The following is a 19,095-nucleotide window of genomic DNA, read 5'->3' on the forward strand; positions in this document are numbered from 1 at the left end:
TGCAGGCATTCCAGAAAGATATATAGTCCCAGTACATGAATTCATGTTGTTCGTCATTCACATTGTATGTTCTCACTTCATGGTCTACCAAGTGGCTCCAAGGGACTTTGGCGCAGACACAAGTGGAGAATCCAATACAGTCACAGGAACCGCCTTTCCCCTAGACTTTCTCGTAAGCAGCATTCTTATCCTGGTGAGACAAAAGCCATTCTCATCCTGGTGAATACATTTGTCACCTTTTGTTCTCTTTTATCTTTCGGAATATGAACCTACACCATGGTCTGATGAATAGCTCTACACTGATTTCTTCAGGCTCCCTGACATTCATCCCTTTGTACTCGTTGGTAGTGACACCCAGGTCTCTCAGTTATACTTTGCCGGCTCGGCAAGAAAAACATATGTTCCAAGTGTAGTTTCTGGGCTCTAAGTTCTCTCTAGGACATCTCACCATTTCTTTAAATAAACTTTACATGTTTGTAGGCTCAGATTTTATGTCATTTAATCTGAGAAACTTTGACTCAAAGGTGAATAACAAAGATCATAACTCTGTTCTATATTGCTTATATTGTGGAAAACATGAAGGCCACTCATTCAAAAGTAATTTTCTAAAATTGTATGATGTAGTTCACTAGAGGCTCAGGTAATTTTATGATCTAACAGTGGGAATGTTCAGAATATAGGAGTTGAGAGTATAAAACCACTTTTGATTACAAATTTACGCTGACATTTAAAAGATTCTAATTAACAAAGCATAGTGGCAGGGGAGGGGGTGTTTCAATTGGAGAAAAAAAGACCTGGGAATACTCTGAGATGGAAAGGCACATGGAATTCAAAAGACTGAAGGAAGATCAATGGGTGTTTAGTACAATGTATGATGGGGACTGTGGTGAGAAAAGCAGCATAGAAAGTGGGTGAGGCTTTTTCTACGAGGTATCAGAGGACACCTGAACTGTAAGAATGATTAGAACTTTGGGTAAGGGAAATAATGGGTTTGTGAGGGATTAATCAGATGGGATCAATAGTATTGTTAATGATAACATTTTAAGTATCCAAATAAATGTATTAAACTTTACATTTTAGCACCTTTTAATATGTTTTAATTGAAAGGTTTTTGTTTTAAATAGTTCTTATAAGTGCATTTACAGTACTTAGTATGAAGCTTTTGGAAATTGTTTTTATAAAAGTCAATTTTAGTAATTATTGTGAGCCATTGGCACCTGGATTATACTTTCAAAAAGTTGCTCTTTTTCTCTTTATTACATATCGTTAGTAAGCCATTTACCTTTCATTACCACTAAAACGTTTATTAATGTAATATTAATATTTGAAATCCTAAGCCAGAATGTGTATTTGGAGAAAGAGCATTCATAGAGGCAATTAAGGTAAAATGACATCATAAGGATGGGGCACTACTTCATTAGGACTGATTTCTTTATAAGAATAGACACCAGGAGTATGGTCACAGAGAGGAAAAGGCCCTGTGAGGGCACAGCAAGATGGCCATCCACAAGCCAAGGAGAGAGGCCTTAGGAGAAACTTTCATCTTCAACTTCCAGCATCCAGAGCGGTGAGAAAATAAATTTCTGTTCAAGCTGCTTCAGTCCATACTGTTTTGTTATGACAGTCCTAGTAGGCTACCACAATTGTCATTTAATGTGTTCTTCTCACCCAAAAAATAAATAAGCTGGACATCCAAAAAGATACAGTTAGGGGACACAATGGTCACAATTCTAAAAAGGCTACACCTGCCCTGGCTGGCTCAGTCAGTGGAGCATGTGACTCTTGATCTCACGAGGCTGTGGTTCCAGCCCCACCTTGGGTGTACAGATTACTTAAAATTTTTTTTTAAAAAGTAAGGCTACACAATTATAAATTAGCTTTTACAAAATATAGAGGGTTTAGTATAGAGCTTTTACAATTTTACTTCCGCTTCTGTTGATTTTTGCTTCCACTTCTCAAAATCACTTATGATACAGGTAAGGGAGAAGTTTTCTGTGGGAGCCAGAAACAATTCCTCTTTGTCCACCTGTGTCAGGGTGGTGTAATATGCCTTTTCTTGCTTTTCTGTGATGGCCCTGTGTGGAGTCTTTTTTCTTCTTCCTGACAAACACACACATAAAACTGAGTAATGCTTCAGGCCATATACATTTGAGGAACAATACCGTAATGTTTCCAGCTATGTGTGAACTCTTTTATGTTTTAATGATGTATGGAATCAGATGCCATTTTAAAATTTTGTTTGTTTATTGAGATCAAGTGAGCACATGTGAGTGAGCCAGGGAGGGGCAGAGGGAGAGAGAATCTCAAGTAGGCTCCATACATACTGCGGACCCAGGAGTGGGGCTCGATTTCACCACCCTGAGACCATGACCTGAGCTGAAATTAAGAGCGGGCCGCTTAACCCACTGAGCCAGCCAGAAGCTCAGCCGGGCGCTCCTAAAATTAATATTATTTGAGATGCGCCCAAATCCTCTATCCAAATGGCATCTCTGGCACCTGGATGGCTCATTTGGTAGAGCATCCCACTCTCGATCCCAGGGTCGTGAGTTCAAGCCTCACGTTGGGCATGGAGCCCATTTAAAATAATATTTTTATCCTCAGGGAGCAGGCTGAGCTTTATAGAGTCGAAATAATGTCTCTAAGCCACGTTTAACAATGAGCAAAACCCCCTTCTCCCCACTGACTCTGAAGGGTCACTAGCCTTGCCTGCGTGCCGTGTGGCCCACCTACTGGTAGACACTGCGGACCGTGTGCTACTACTACATTTCCCAGAAGATCCTGCGCTGGGCGGCCGCAGTCAGGAGCCAATGAGGGGCCATTTCCGTGCGTGCGCGTCGTCTCGGGGCGGGACTTCCGGGGCCGTCATCCTGGTCCTTTTGGCACATTCTTTCACACAAATTCCGGAGCTCCGGGTTCGGACTGTGGATGACTGACCGAGAAAGGGCGGGCGGAGGCGCCGTACGCGGCGCGCCGACCGGGGTTCACGGCTCGGCGACGCCGCCCGTGCTGCCCCGCGCCGGGGCCGGGACAGGCACCGCCCGCCCGGGTGTCCGCCTCGCCCACAGAGTCCGATGGCGGCGGCCGAGCGCAGGGACCCGGCTGAGGTAAAAGCGCGGCCCCCGGACCCTCCTCTCCCCGCCCCCACCCCCGACCCTCAGGCCCGAGCGCGGGGCGCTTGCTCGCGTCCCTGCGGCCCCGGTCCCGGTGTCCGGGCCCGGGAGGCGCTCGTGGGCGGGGTCCCAGTGTCTGAGCGCCGGCCTGAGGGGGTGCGGGAGCGGGCTGCAGGGGAGGGGTCGGCTGGTGCAGGGCTGCAGGGGGCGTCGAGGGGGAATCGGGGAGATGTGGGGTCCGCCCTCTGCTCTCGGGGAACAGAGGGTGTGCGGCGAGGGCACTGGCGGGCTGGAGGGGTTGCCCCTTCATGTGAGGACTCTAGACGCCAGGGAGAGTTCTGGCCTAGAAGCGGGAGGAGGGTTTGGTCCTAGCAGCTGAAGCTACGGAAGCTCCATCAACTGGGATGGGGACGTTGGCGGTGGGCTCATTTTCACTGTGAATGTCTTAAGTTTTTCGGCCCTGTTAAGAGTGTGAGAAGTTTCAGAGAACTGCGTGAAAGCGTCAAATGGGCCACTGAACACTCAGGTCTGGAATCTGGGAGAGGTCCAGGATGGAGACATCCAAGAGTTCTGGCTATTGTGTGGACCAGGTGGAGCTTTGGGTCACATATAGGAGGGGTGAGATGCAGGTGGTGGTAGCGTGGTGGCAGTGCTGTTGGTGGGCTGGAAAGAAGAGGGTGCCTGCTGAAGGAGAAGTGTGATAGCGGGAACAGTGCGGGAGAGAGGACCATCTGGCAGGTGGCCAAGACTTCCCTGGGAGGAGTGGACAGGAGACGGCTGCGGAGGCAGAACTAGTCGTTGAGTCAGGATGACAGTGAGGCCTGTTTATTCGCTACCGTGCAGATTCACCAGAATTGTGGCGAGATTTTATGGCATCTGCGGTGTTTTAGTCTTACTGGTGGATAAGGTCTGGGGCAAATCTGTTCATTTGTGAGGGTCACTGTGCCTGGCATGGAGACCAGTGGGGTTTTGATGCACTTTTTTTTTTCCTCCGTTTATTTATTTTGGGAGAGAGCACAAGCAGGGCAGGGGCAGAGAGAGAGAATGGCAAGCTGGCTCTGAAATGCCAGCGCAGAGCCCGATATGGGGGTCAATCTCATGACTGTGAGATATGAGCTGAAATCAAGAGTCGGACGCTTAAGAGACTGAGCCACTCAGGTGCCCCTTGATGCACTTCTTTTTTTTTTTTTCAACGTTTATTTATTTTTGGGACAGAGAGAGACAGAGCATGAACGGGGGAGGAGCAGAGAGAGAGGGAGACACAGAACCAAAAACAGGCTCCAGGCTCTGAGCCATCAGCCCAGAGCCCGACGCGGGGCTCGAACTCACGGACCGCGAGATCGTGACCTGAGCTGAAGTCGGACGCTTAACCGACTGCGCCACCCAGGCGCCCCCCTTGATGCACTTCTAATGAAAGTTAAGTGGAGAAAGGAGGGTTGCTGCTGCTATGGGGACAGCAAGGGCAGCACAGAAGTAGAAGAGGGTCATGAGATTCACTTGTGGTTCTGGGTGACTAATACTGAAGCAGAGATCCCAGGCAGAGAGATGGGCAGGCCTTCAAAGCAGCACTTGGGGTTTCTTTGTCATTGGGATCCCATCAAAGGACGGGGGTTATACCAGATCATGTTTGAAACTTTCAAGCACGCTGGATGCGGTGTGCCCAGTACGTGGGTGAGTCCAGGGAGATGCCTGTGGTGCGGGGCAGGGAGATGGTAGAGCTTGGGAGTGCATTTGAGGGATCCATAGATGTGAGAGAGGTCTACTGAATGATGTACATACACATCAAGAGTAAGTATGAGCTGAGAGCCCTCCGGCCCTGGGATTGGGGACCTTGGGGTGAAGCATGAGCCCATGTGGCTGTATCTTGTATGTATGATCTGTGGATGTAGGAGAAATGCTTGGTAAGAGGGATGGGGCCCTGAGGGCCAGTCCCAGAGCTTCCTTGACATCATGTGCACTGCTGCTTGTTGTTGCTGAGAACCGCTGTCAGTGGCACTGGGGCCCGGTACCTCCTCTAGGGTGGGGAGTTCTGGAGGAGGATGGATGTGGAGTAGATGTGTAGGAGGTGGATTGTGGGTTCTCAGAGAAAGAATGTTCATGGTTTCATCTGTCCTGTTCTTTTTTTTTAAATTTTTTTTTCAAAGTTTATTTATTTTTGGGACAGAGAGAGACAGAGCATGAACGGGGGAGGGGCAGAGAGAGAGGGAGACACAGAATGGGAAACAGGCTCCAGGCTCCGAGCCATCAGCCCAGAGCCTGACGCGGGGCTCGAACTCACAGACCGTGAGATCGTGACCTGGCTGAAGTCGGACGCTTAACCGACTGCGCCACCCAGGCGCCCCTCATCTGTCCTGTTCTTGACAGGGTGGTGTGACCTTTGAGGATGTCGCCGTGTACTTCTCCCAGGAGGAGTGGAAGCTCCTTGATGAGGCTCAGAAACGCTTGTACCACGATGTGATGCTGGAGACCTTTGCACTTATATCCTCACTGGGTAAGACCCTCCCCAGTGATGTGGACTAGGTTTTGCGCTTCACCATCCATAACCCTCTTTTCCTTTTTTTTTTTTCCTTTTTTTTTTTTCCTTGTCCCTCTTGCCCCCGGGATCTTCTCTGTCCTTTTCAACATATAGACCATAGGTACAGGTGGCTTTCCCCGTTTCCTGGATAGTTGCTGTCCTAGGTAGGGCTGTGTTTTTGCACTGCCCTCTTCTCTCCCCACAGTCCCAGCACTGTCCCTACTGAACTTTTACAAGAAGGATTTGATTTCAGTAGTTGTGCAGTAAGGCTAATGGATGGCATCTTGTTTGTCCTCTCCCTGGCCAGTTCATCTCTCTAGGTCCATGGCTCTTCTGTGTCCTTGGTTTTGTTTGCTTATTTAATCTGAGATTTCATCGTGCTTGCCTGTGCTGGGAATTGCAGGCATTATCATGACCATTATTTACATGGACCATGGACTGTCTTTCAAAACCATCCGGTTCTATTTATAGTGTTCAGACTTCTTTTTTCTTTTTCTTGTTTGCCAGCTTTATTGAAGTATCATTGACCAATAATTTTGTATATATTTATATTTATAGTATATAGTGTTATGACCTTGATATTCATGTATATTATGAAATGGTTACTACAATTGATTTCATATCATCACTTTACATATTTTTTGTGAGTATAAGAACCCTTAAGATCTATTCTCTTAGCGAATTCAAGTGTACAGCACAGCATTATTAATGATAATCACCGCGGTGCATATTAGATTCACAGAACTTGATCAGTTTGTAACAGACCAGCATCTCCCTGTTTCCCATAGCCTCCAGCCCCTGGCATTCTACTCTTTGTTTCTTTTCTTCCTTCCTTCCTTCCTTCCTTCCTTCCTTCCTTCCTTTTTTTGATCCCACATAGAAGTGATACCATATAGTATTTGTCTTTCTCTGTTTGACTTATTTCACTTCATTATGCTCTCCAAGTTTATTCATGTTGTCATAAATGCATGATTTCCTTTTTTATGGCTGAACAATACTCCATTGTATATATATACACCAGGGTTTATTTATCCATTCATCCATAGATACTTACCTTGTTCTCATACCTTGGCTGTTGTGAACAGTGCTGCAATAAATACAGGAGTACAAATACCTCTTTGAGATACTCAGTTTTTTTAAGGTTTTATTTTTTAAAGTAATCTCTATACCCAAAGTGGGGCTTGAACTCACAACCCTGAGATCCAGAGTCTCATGCTCTTCTAACTGAAACAGGCACTGCTATTTTTTTTGTAATTTTTTTTTAATGTTTTTATTTATTTATTATTATTATTTTTTTAATTTTTTTTTTCAACATTTGTTTATTTTTGGGACAGAGAGAGACAGAGCATGAACGGGGGAGGGGCAGAGAGAGAGGGAGACACAGAATCGGAAACAGGCTCCAGGCTCCGAGCCATCAGCCCAGAGCCTGACGCGGGGCTCGAACTCACGGACCGCAAGATCGTGACCTGGCTGAAGTCGGACGCTTAACCGACTGCGCCACCCAGGCGCCCCTGTTTTTATTTATTTTTGAGAGAGAGTGTGCTAGCAAGGGAGGGGCAAAGAGAGAGAGAGACACAGAATCTGAAGCAGGCTCCAGGCTCTGTGCCTGGATGCAGAGCTTGTACCCATGAACCTTGAGATCATGACCTAGCCAAAGTTGGACACTTAACAGACTGAGCCACCCAGGCGCCCCTGGTGCTGCTATTTTTAATTTTTTTTTTTTTAATTTTTTTTTTCAACGTTTATTTATTTTTGGGACAGAGAGAGACAGAGCATGAACAGGGGAGGGGCAGAGAGAGATGGAGACACAGAATCGGAAACAGGCTCCAGGCTCTGAGCCATCAGCCCAGAGCCCGACGCGGGGCTCGAACTCACGGACCGCGAGATCGTGACCTGGCTGAAGTCGGACGCTTAACCGACTGCGCCACCCAGGCGCCCCACTATTTTTAATTTTTGAAAGCTTTTCCATTCTGTACCGATATGTGTACCAATTTATCTTACCAACTGTGATGATTTCCTTTTTTTCACATTCCTTACCAACACTTATTCTCTCTTGCATTTTGATAAGAGCTATCCTAATAGGTGTGAGGTGATTTTTCATTGTAACTAAGATTTGCATTTTTCTGATGTTAGTGATGTTGAGCACCTTTTCATGTACCTGTGGGCCATTTATATGTCTTTGGATAGATGTTTATTCAGGTCCTTTGCTCCTTTTGGGTTATTTGGGTTTTGTTGTTGACTTTTATGAGTTCTTTATATATTCTGGATATTAATCTCTTGGCAGATATTTTCTCTTATTTCTTAGGTTGTCTTTTCATTTTGTTGATTATTTCCATTGCTATGAAGAAGTTTTTGGTTTGATACAGTTCCACTTATTTATTTTTGCTTTTGTTGCAAAACAAAATGGTGTCCTATCCAAAAAATCATTGGCAACACAAATGTCAAGGAGCTTTTTCTGTATGTTTTCTTCTAAAACTTCTATAATTTTAGGTTTAAGTTTTTTTTTTTTTTTTTTTTTTTAAATTTTTTTTTTTTTTCAACGTTTATTGAACGGGGGAGGGGCAGAGAGAGAGGGAGACACAGAATCAGAAACAGGCCCCAGGCTCTGAGCCATCAGCCCAGAGCCCGACGCGGGGCTCGAACTCCCGGACCGCGAGATCGTGACCTGGCTGAAGTCGGACGCCCAACCGACTGCGCCACCCAGGCGCCCCATTAGGTTTAAGTTTTTTAAAAAATCCAATTCAAATTAATTTTTGTGAGTGGTGTAAAATACAAGTCCAGTGTTTTTGTTGTTGTTGTTGTATTTGGTAGCTTTAGGGTTTATTAAGCTGTGCCTTAGTATAGATAGGCACTGGGGCTTGCCCATGGTGCTCTTAACATGGAAAACCCAGGTGTTCTGCCAATTCTTCTTGAGCACTGACAACAGGAAATTGACAGCTAAGTAGATGTTGTCCACAAGGTCCTCATCTGTCATCTTCACATGGCCAATGGCCACTGCCCAACACAGCATTTTCTTCATCTGGAATTTGATTGTGAATTTCACATAGGCCATGTATTCTCATTATGGGTCAGCAAGGAAGGGAACTTATCAGCCTTATTCAGGCCTGGGCCCAGGATTTGTGTAATCTGCTTGATCAGAGATTCTGAAAGCAAAAAGGCATCATAGTTCTTGGCCAGCTTCTTGACTGATTTTTTTATTCTTGTTGAGTTTCTTCAGTGCCTCAATATCCATGTAGGGAATATCCACAGCCTTGGCCTCATCACAGTGCTGCTGGCACACAAATTACATATGGAGAACTTGGGGTGGGGAGTGGGCAAAAGCCCGTAATGTCCACATTCACCGACAGCTAGTCTGGCTTCTCAAACCAGCTGGCAGGCTTGGCCAAAGTCTCCCCATGCCTCCCATCTTATTTTAAGACCCAAGGTGGAGGTCTTTTTTCTTTTTCCATGTGGATATCCATTTATTGAAGAGACTGTCCTTTCCTCGTTATACATACTTGGTGTCTTTATCAAAGATTAGTTGACCCATGTGTGCAAAGGTTTATCTCTGGGCTCTCTATTCTGTTTCATTGGTCTGTTTTTATGCTAGTACCATACTGTTTTAATTACTATAGCTTTGGAATATTTTGAAATCAAGAAGTGTGATGTCTCCAGCTTTGCTCTTTTTTCTCAAGATTGCTTTGGGTATTTGGAGTTTTCTGTGGTTCCATATGAATTTTACAATTGTTTTTTCTATTTCTGTGAAAAATGTCATTGGATTTTGTTATGGATTGCATTAAATCTGTAGATTGCTTTGGGTAGATTGCTGTGGTAAAATGGACATTTTAACTATTAATTCTTCCAGTCTGAGAACACAGGATGTTTTTCCATTTGTGTCTTCAATTTTTTTCATCAATTTCTTATAATTTTCTTTTTTTTTTTTTTAATTTTTTTTTTTTTCAACATTTATTTATTTTTGGGACAGAGAGAGACACAGCATGAACGGGGGAGGGGCAGAGAGAGAGGGAGACACAGGTACGGAAACAGGCTCCAGGCTCTGAGCCATCAGCCCAGAGCCTGACGCGGGGCTCTAACTCCCCGACCGCGAGATCGTGACCTGGCTGAAGTCGGACGCTTAACCGACTGCGCCACCCAGGCGCCCCTTTTTCTTATAATTTTCAAGATACAGATTTTTCACCTTCTATGTTAAATTTATTTTGAATATTGTTTTCTTTTTGATGCTATTTTAAGTGGGATTGTTTTCTCAGTTTTTTTTCCCCAGGTAGTTTATTATTGGTGTATATAAATACAATTTAGTTTTGTATGTTGATTTTTTTTTTTTTTTTAGTTCTACAACCTTACTGAATTCATTAATTACTTCTAACAGTGTTTTGGTGTATTCTTTGATTTTCTGTATGTTAGGTTGTATCACCTGCAAACAGACCATTTTACTTTCATTCCGATTTGGATGCCTTTTATTTTTTTTTTTTCCTTAATTACTTGGGGCTAGAACTTCTAGTTCTAGGTTGAATAAAAGTGAAGGTGGGGTACCTGGGTGGCTCAGTCAGTTGAATGTCCATCTCTTGATTTCTGCTCAGGTCGTGATCTCATGGTTTGTGGGATTGGGCCTTGCATCAGGCTCTGCACAGACAGTGCAGAGCCTGCTTGGGATTCATTCTCCTTCTCCCTCTGTCCCTCCCTCCCTCCCTCCCTCCCTCCCTCCCTCCATCCCTCCTTCCTCTCCCTCCTCCTCCCCCACTCACACTCTCTCAAAATAAATAAACTTACTACATCTATTGATGTGATTATATGATTTTTACCTTTTAAACTCTTATTCCATTAAGGTGGTGTATTACATTTATTGATATGCACATATTGAACTATCCTTGGATCCCAGGGATAAATCCTGATTGATTGTAGTGTATGATCCTTGTAATGTGCTTTTGGATTTGGATTTGGTTTGCAAGTATTTTTTTTTTCTTTCTTTGAAGAGTTTTGCATTCATGTTCATTGGGGATATTGGCCTGTACTTTTCTTCTCTTGTACTACCTTTGAGGTAATACTGGCCTCATAAAATGATTTTAGAAGTGTTCCTTCAGTTTTTTGGAAGACTTTAAGAAGGATGGCGTTGATTCTTTAAATATGTAGTGGAATTTCCAGTGATTCTGTCCGGTTCTGGGCTTTTCTTTGTTAGGAGATTTTTTTTTTTTAAGTTTATTTATTTATTTTAAGACACACAGAAAGAGAGCATGGGGGGGGGGGGGTGGGCAGAGAAAGGGGGAGGGAGAGAATCCCAAGCAGGCTGTGTGCTGCCAGTGCAGAACCCAGTGTGGGGCTCGAACTCATGAAGTGTGAGATCATGACCTGATCCAGAATCAAGAGTCGGAAGCTTAACTGACTGATCACCCAGGCACCCCTGGGAGATTTTTTTTTTTAATGTTTATTTATTTTTGAGAGAGAGCAAGTGGGAGAGTGGCAGAGAGGGAGACCGAGAATCCCAAACAGGCTCTGTGCTGTCAACACAGAGTCCGATGCAGGGCTTGAGCCCACGAACCGTGAGACCATGACCTGAGCCAAAATTAAGAGTCAGAAGATTAACTGACTGAGCCACCTATGTCCCTTGTTGGAAGATTTTTTATTACTGATTGACTCTCCTTACCAGTTATGAGTCTGTTGAGATTTTCTATTTCTTCAGTACTCAGTATTGTCAGGTTGTATGTTTCTGTGAATTTATCTGTTCTAGGTTAGCCAATTTGTTGTCATGTAATTGTTCATAGTAGTCTCTTTTGTTTGATTATATTCCTGCAGTATCACTTGTGATGTTTCCACTTTCATTTCTGGTTTTGTGTCTTCTCACATTTTTCTTAGTCTAACTAATGGTTTGTCAAATTGTTTATCATCTCAAAAACCCAACTGTTAGTTTCATTGGTCTTTCTATTTTTCTAGTTTCTGTTTCAATTATTTCTACTATAATTTTTATTCCTTCTTATAACTGATTTTCTTACATTCCATAAGTTTTAATGTATTGTGTTTCTATTTTCATTTGTTTGAATATAGTTCTTGATTTCTTCTTTGACCCATTGTTCAGGATAATGTTAAGTTCCACATATTTGTGATATTTTCCAGCTTTCCTTCTATTAATGATTTCTAGTTTCATACCACATAGTTGAAAAAGATCCCTGGTATGTTTTCAGTCTTCTTAAGTGTTAAGAATTTTTTTGTGATCTACATGTGAGAGAGTCCTAGACATGTTCCATGTGTACTTAACAAGAATGTACAGTTGGGGCGCCCGGGTGGCTCAGTCAGTTGAGTGTCCAACTTCGGCTCAGGTCATGATCTCACGGTTCGTGAGTTCAAGCCCCACATCAGGCTCTGTGCTGACAGCTCAGAGCCTGGAGCCTGCTTCTGATTCTGTGTCTCCCTCTCTCTCTGCCCCATCCCCACTCATGCTGTGTCTGTCTCTGTCTTAAAAATAAATAAAAAAAAACATTTAAAATTAAAAAAAAGAATGTACAGTTTATTGCTGCAGTTGGATGGCATCTTCTGTGTATGTCTGTTAGGTCTCTTTGGTATCAAGTGCAGTTCAAATCCAACATTTCCTTACTGATTTTCTGTCTGCATAGTCTGTTGATTGTTGATAATAGGTTATTGAAGTCCCCTACTATTATAGCATTGCTGTCTATTTCTGCCTTCTGATCTGTATTTGCTTAATATATTTAAGTGCTTGGATATTGGGAACCTATATACTTGTAATTAATTATTCTATCCTCTTGATAAATTAACTATTTTATCATTATACCAGACCTTGCTCTTTTTTGGTCTTTATTTGCATATTTGTAATTGGGTTGCCCTCTTCCAATAAAGTCAGTGTGTATTTCACTAGTGTTTCTTTGCGTTCAGGTTGCTGCTGTGGGGCAGAAGATGCGGAGGCACCCCTTGAACAGAGCATTTCTGTAGGTGTGTCACAGGCCAGTGTGCCCAAGGCAGCTCTGTCTTCCCGGAAGACCCATCCCTGTGAGATGTGTGGTCCGGTCTTGAGAGACGTTTTCCACTTGGCTGAGCACCAGGAGAAGCCAAGTAGCCAGAAACTATTCAAGTATGGGGCATGTGTGAAGCAAATCTATTGCAGTGCAAACCTTCAAGAGCATGAGAAGCAGCACATGAGAGAAAAATCCTTCAGAAGCAGGGTGGACAGGGCCTCATTTGCGAAGAGCAGCAATTTCCATGATTCAGAAAAGCCCTTTACCTATAAGGAAGTTGAGAAGGACTTCCTGACCACCTCAGAACATCTCCAACAACAGGCAGCTCATACTGGAGAGAACAGAATCACCAAGTGTGGGATGACTTTTCAAAGCAAAGAAAGTCATTACACCTGGGAAGAATGCGGTAAAGCCTTTGGTCCCAAACACACACTTGTTCCAGACCACGGTATCCACACTGGAAGACAGTGTTTTGTGTGTCCTGAATGTGGGAAAACATTCAGGTACAGATCTTCACTTGCTATTCACCAGAGAATCCACACTGGTGACAAGCTTCATGTGTGTAGTGACTGTGGTAAATCATTTACAGGAAGCTCAACCCTCAGTCAACATCGAAGAATTCATACTGGACCAAGGCAGTACAAGTGCAGCAAATGTGGGAAATCTTTTAGCCAAAAATTTGTCCTCCCTTATCCTCAGAGAAGTCACACTGGAGAAAACTGTTACGTGTGTCGTGGCTGTGCTCAATCTGTTAGTCAGAGCTCCATCATTATTCGACAACGTACAATTCACACTGGAGAAATGAGTTATGAGTGCACTGAATGTGAGAAATCGTTTCGACGAAAATCCGATCTCATTGAACACTGGAGAGTACACACAGGAGAAAGGCCTTATGAATGTAGTGAATGTGGGAAATCTTTTACTTCTAGCTCTGCCCTCCGTTATCATCAGAGAATTCATACTGGAGAAAAACCTTATAAATGTAGTGAATGCGGAAAGTCTTTTACCTCTAGCTCTGGCCTCCGTTACCATCAGAGAATTCACACAGGAGAAAGGCCATATGAGTGTAATGATTGTGGGAAATCTTTTACCCAAATAAATCACCTCATTATACACCGAAGAGTTCACACAGGAGAAAGGCCTTACGAATGCAGTGAATGTGGGAAATCATTTAGCCACAAATCTTACCTCTCTCAACACCAGAGAGTTCACACGGGAGAAAGGCCTTATGAATGTAGTGAATGTGGAAAATCCTTTACCTCTGGCTCTGCCCTCTGTTATCATCAGAGAGTTCACACTGGAGAAAAACCTTATGAGTGTAGTGAATGTGGGAAATCTTTTACCAATGGACCGATACTTATTCGACACCGTAGAGTTCACACGGGAGAAAGGCCTTACGAGTGCAATGAATGTGGGAAATCCTTTACCCAAAGAAATCACCTCAATATACACCAGAGAGTTCACACAGGAGAAAGGCCTTACGAGTGCAAGGAATGTGGAAAATCCTTTACCTCTGGCTCTGCCCTCCGTTATCATCAAAAAGTTCACATTGGAGAAAGGCCTTACGAGTGCAAAGAATGTGAGAAGTCTTTTACCTCTGCCTCTGCTCTCCGTTGTCATCAGAGAGTTCACACAGGAGAAAGGCCTTTTGACTGCAGCGAATGTGGGAAATCTTTTAGGGATAGTTCCCAATTGAATCAACACCAGAGAGTTCACACTGGAGAAAAGCCTTACGAATGTAGTGACTGTGGGAGATCCTTTAGTCAGAACTCATATCTCTCTAAACATCGTAGAGTCCACACTGGAGAAAGGCCTTACGAGTGCAGTGAATGTGGGAAATCTTTTACTTCCGTCTCTGCCCTTGGTTATCATCAGAGAGTTCACACTGGAGAAAGGCCTTATGAGTGTAGTGAATGTGGGAAATCTTTTACCAATAGCTCCATACTGATTCGACATCGCAGGGTTCACACAGGAGAAAGGCCTCATGAGTGCAGTGAATGTGGAAAATCCTTTACCCAAAGAATTCACCTCATTATTCACCGGAGAGTTCACACAGGAGAAAGGCCTTTTGAGTGCAGTGAATGTGGGAAATCTTTTACCTCTCGTTCTACCCTCCATTATCATCAGAGAGTTCACACAGGAGAGAGGCCTTATGACTGCAATGAATGTGGGAAATCTTTTAGCCGAAAATCAAACCTTTCTCAGCACCAGAGGGTTCACACCGGAGAAAGGCCTTAGATGGGTAAGAAGCATACAGTTTCCTTGCTTGGTGTAATGATACCAGAGGCAACTCTTTGTAAGGCACCATTTGCCTGAATTCAATCTACTGCATCTAAATGCCAATAGTAGAGAGGTTTCTCATAAGTTTCAGCTGTGTGGCTGAAGCATGTGTGGCTATGTTGCAGTTTCTAAACTGCTGAGGGCTTTCTCCAGATACATTTCACTGCCAGTCTGTGGCCAAAGCTATTTACTCCTCCCCTGGCAAGTCTCTACATCATGCATCAGTCATCACCCCACTGTGCTCAGGGAAGCTGACCTCTGTTCTCATTGCTGGAGGAAATTAGGAGTAACCTGAGTCTCTGGGGGACCCACATTTCCTTCTTTCTGACTAATTGGCATAGACCTGGCCAATGTTGTCCTAGAGAACATCAAATCAGTTCAGCTGGCAGCTTGCAGAGAAGGATGAGCATTTCCAGGGACATGGTCTCCAGAGACATTTGTGATTAATTTTTCCAGCTTCCAAGCCACTCACTCAAGAACTGCTAGCCCCTGTTGCTTTGGTTTGTGCAGTAACAAAGTCCATGTTTAAGTCCTTTTCAATCTTGTGTGTTTTATCTACCATGTGTGGTGGTTTATAAACATTTTGCGATCTATAAACATGAAGGGGTGAACAGCTTTCATTGGGGAGGGTCTCAAATTTCTGTGCCTCAAGGGGACAATATGGTGGCAGAAATGAGCTTACCAGTTTTTGCCAAATTTGCACTGCCCATGACCTCCTAGGAAAGACTGCATAGAGATCACCCTGAGGAGGGGCAGGTGTGAGAACCTCAGGTGCTTCTGCAAGCAGCCTGATTTTTTTTTTTTCCACAGGGGATAGCACAGGGGATGTCAGCACTGTTGAGGGACACCTCTTTCCCAGGTCCTGCAAAGAGCCATGTGTCCTGATATCCTGTGTTTTGTCATTGATTGTAAGGCCATAAGGTTCAGGGGAGACCAGAACTGCTATAGAAACACTGACTTAACAGGGAGTGGAGGAGACTGCAGCCAACTAGACAGAATGTGCCTCTTCTAAAAGTGTGCCCACATATACTGCAGCAGAGGCTGTGCAGAGCTGGGGTGTGCACAAGTCCATGGACCTCCGGGTGGATGGATCTGGTGTAGCTTACATCGTTGCCAATGGAAATAATTGAAAGGTTTTGTGGATTCCTGCAGCCTCTTAGTGATGTTCATCTCAAGACCACTGCTGCACAGGCAGGAAAACAGATCGAGAAAAGGGGGATCTGTAGTCCGGGGATGCGGCTTTTGTGACCCAGCCAGCAGTCCTCTTGACTCTCATGGAGAGTCCTTCGTTGATCGCTATATTTGCTTTCACAGCAAAACTAGCCTCCGCGGGGTGAGACTGTGTGTTGAATGTAGGGTTGCAAAACCTATTTTCCAAAAAGAGTTGGACAAACAGATTTTTTATCTTGAATTATTTAAGAATGGTTTATTAAGGTATAATTACATGTAATAAACTGTACATATTGGAAATGTAGTCTTTAGTAAGTTTGACATACTTACAAACCTCAGAAAACATCGTGGTCTTATAGTGATCATATCCGGTCATTGTATATTTACCTCATGTCCTTTATCTGCCTTCACAGCACTCCAAGTAACCATTGATTTACTTTCCATTAAAAAAAAAAAAAAAACCTCTATTTTCTATGATTTATATAGTGGGAATCAAAGTATTTTTTTTTTAAGTTTTTAAAATTTTATTTATTTTGAAAGAGAGCAAGGGAGGGAGAGAAACTCACGCAGGCACTGCCCTGGCAGCGCAGAGCATGATGTAGGGCTTGAACTCATGAACCATGAGGTCGTGACCTGAGCCAAAATCAAGTTGTATGCTTAACCAGCTGAGCCACCCAGGTGCCTCCCCCCCCCTTTTTTCCTACTTTTGTGTTGCATAAATAATTGTAGATGCATCAATGATATATAAGTAGGTGATCTTTTTTTTTTTTCCTTTGGCTGAGAAATATTCTTTTGAGTTATACCACTCTTAGTTTACCCATTAATTTGTTTACAGGCATTTGGGTATTTCTAATTTTTGCATATGGAAAATAAAGTTGGTATAAACATTCATGTGTAATTATTTATATGGATATGTGTTTCACTTATTTTTTGTCTGTAACTCAGAGTGGGAAGTCTGAGTCATAGGGTAAATGTTTAACTTAAAGAATTTAGCATATTGTGATGTAAATGGTATACCTTTTTGTACTCTTACCAGCAGTGTATGAGAGTTCCATTTCCTCCACATCCTGTGAATTGTTTGGTTTGGTCATTCTTAATTTTAATCCTTTTTATAAGTTTATAGTGCAGTCTCAGTGTTTTAACTGCATTTTCCTGAGGAGTCATGACGAGCATTTTTTTCTGATGTGTATTTGCTATCTATATTTTTGCTAAACGGTTCATATCTTCTGCCTATTCTATGAACTTTGGTTATTTTCCTTTTACAAAAGGATGTGAAACAACAGATGTATGTTAGAATTTCATTTTGTGACTTTTACTTTGTGAAAGTATATGTTCTCATTGTTTTCAGTTTTTTAATGCTATGCATAATGGACACACATAAACACTTTTAATCTACATTAATATATTCTCCTTCACTTTCTAAAGTCCAGACATTTAATAATACAATAAAGCCTTGCTTTGTAGTGTCCACCCATTTTCCTGGTCTGTCATTATGGAGGTTGGTAGGCTGGAGCAGGACTCTTGGAGCACCAGGTGGACTCAGGATGGAGAAGGTATTTTTTGAGTCCTAAAGCCCAACAGAGAGGATATAAGGCACTGATCAGGATCCCTAAGCCCTGGGTTTGAACCCCAGATCCTCAGGACACATTCCCATCTTCTGTGGGCCTCAGGTTCCTCTTGTGTAAAAGGCGTGTAAGGTGTAGGCTGCTCCTGAGCATTTGGAGGTCATTTGCTGTGCAGTGGCACCTGTGGCCTATCTAGCCCTGAGCAACTCCAACTTCTGCCTGCAGTGGCACCCCTGGGCCAGGCAATGTTTCTCCAGTGCCCCAACAGCCCTCTATCCCTTGGTGTGTTTGAGAAAGAAATGGGGCCTTCCAGTACCTGCTAACCTGCCTGCAGGGGAAGCGGGGCTTCACCTGGGAATCTGGGCAACTTGTTATTGCTCCCGGAGTCTCAGCTCCCTGACTGACAGGGAGGCAGTGATGGTGCTTACCTTGGCCCCTGTGAGAATTACTAAGACTCGCACCCTGAGCATTTATCAGTGTCAGGACTCGCGGGCTTGCATTGTGAGCATCTCTAATTATGGCAACCTGAGGAGGTGAGAATGATTTTTGTATTTCCAGAGAAGTCCAGGGTTGGAAAGATGGAGTTGGTTCCTCAAGGTCATATAACAGACAAGTGTCGGATTTGAGAGACTGGATTCAAACCTGAACAACTAGATCCAGCCCTGAGTGTGTGTAACCCCTGTACCACAGTTCACGAAGCCCTCAGCCCAGGGCAGGTGCATAGCAAGGACCAAGGAGGTGCTGTTGCTGCTGCTGTTCTCCTTGGAATGGTCATGACTGTTTTCCCACTTGTCCTCTGCCCCCACTGTCCTCATGGGGAGGCCATTGTCATCTCCAGTGGCCTTCCCCAGGGAGGGCTTTTCTCTCAGTCACAGTAGCATTATGTACACGACTGCATTAGCCTCCTCCTTGAGCCCAGCACAGAGCTCAAACCTTAAGACACCTTGGTGATTCACGGTTGGGTCTCTCTATCTTTATCAGCAATGGAGTGATAAGCTCTGATCCCACTCACCAACCCGAAGGTCAATATGATGCCTTAGTTTGACTTCCAGGTGTTTATGACCTTCACTCTGGTGGGCTGGGCACAGCCCAGAGAATCTAGTACCTGGAGGTGATGCTGGAGACCTTTGGACTCCTGGTCTTGCTAGGTAAGGGCTCACCTCTCCAAGCATCATCTCTCTCCCTTGCTGCATCTCTGCTTTTCCCATAGGAGGAAACACTGAGCTCTGGAAAGAGCCAGGTCCCAATGCAGCCTCTGTGTCCCTAGCTGTGTGACCTTGACACACACACCTGGCCCAATGAAGGCCTGCCGGCAGCTGCTTCTGAGGGTCCACCATCGGTTATCCTCTTGCTTCTTGGAGCCTGTAACACCGACATGGGACATGGAGAACAAAGTTGTACCAGCAGGCGAACACCAGGCCACTACGGCAGCAGGATGACAGCCAGGGGGTAAAGTTGGAGGTTATAAAATCGACAAATATTGGCCATTGCTTGCC

General features: G+C 44.1%; 1 protein-coding gene and 1 pseudogene across 1 annotated transcript; one reads left to right on the forward strand and one right to left on the reverse strand.

Annotated features, from left to right (window-relative positions):
- Positions 1–2,877: 2,877 nt before the first annotated feature.
- Positions 2,878–17,504, forward strand: LOC125152392 (zinc finger protein 256-like). The gene is made up of 3 exons (XM_047834206.1): positions 2,878–3,104; positions 5,475–5,601; positions 12,505–17,504. The coding sequence occupies exons 1-3, from the start codon at positions 3,072–3,074 to the stop codon at positions 14,820–14,822; spliced, it is 2,478 nt and encodes an 825-aa protein (XP_047690162.1). The 5' UTR covers positions 2,878–3,071; the 3' UTR covers positions 14,823–17,504.
- LOC125152725 (60S ribosomal protein L10a-like) lies at positions 8,372–10,051 on the reverse strand (annotated as a pseudogene).
- Positions 17,505–19,095: the final 1,591 nt, after the last annotated feature.

The sequence above is a fragment of the Prionailurus viverrinus genome, chromosome E2 (genome assembly GCF_022837055.1).
Source record: "Prionailurus viverrinus isolate Anna chromosome E2, UM_Priviv_1.0, whole genome shotgun sequence".
In the NCBI taxonomy this organism is placed as follows: domain Eukaryota; kingdom Metazoa; phylum Chordata; class Mammalia; order Carnivora; family Felidae; genus Prionailurus; species Prionailurus viverrinus.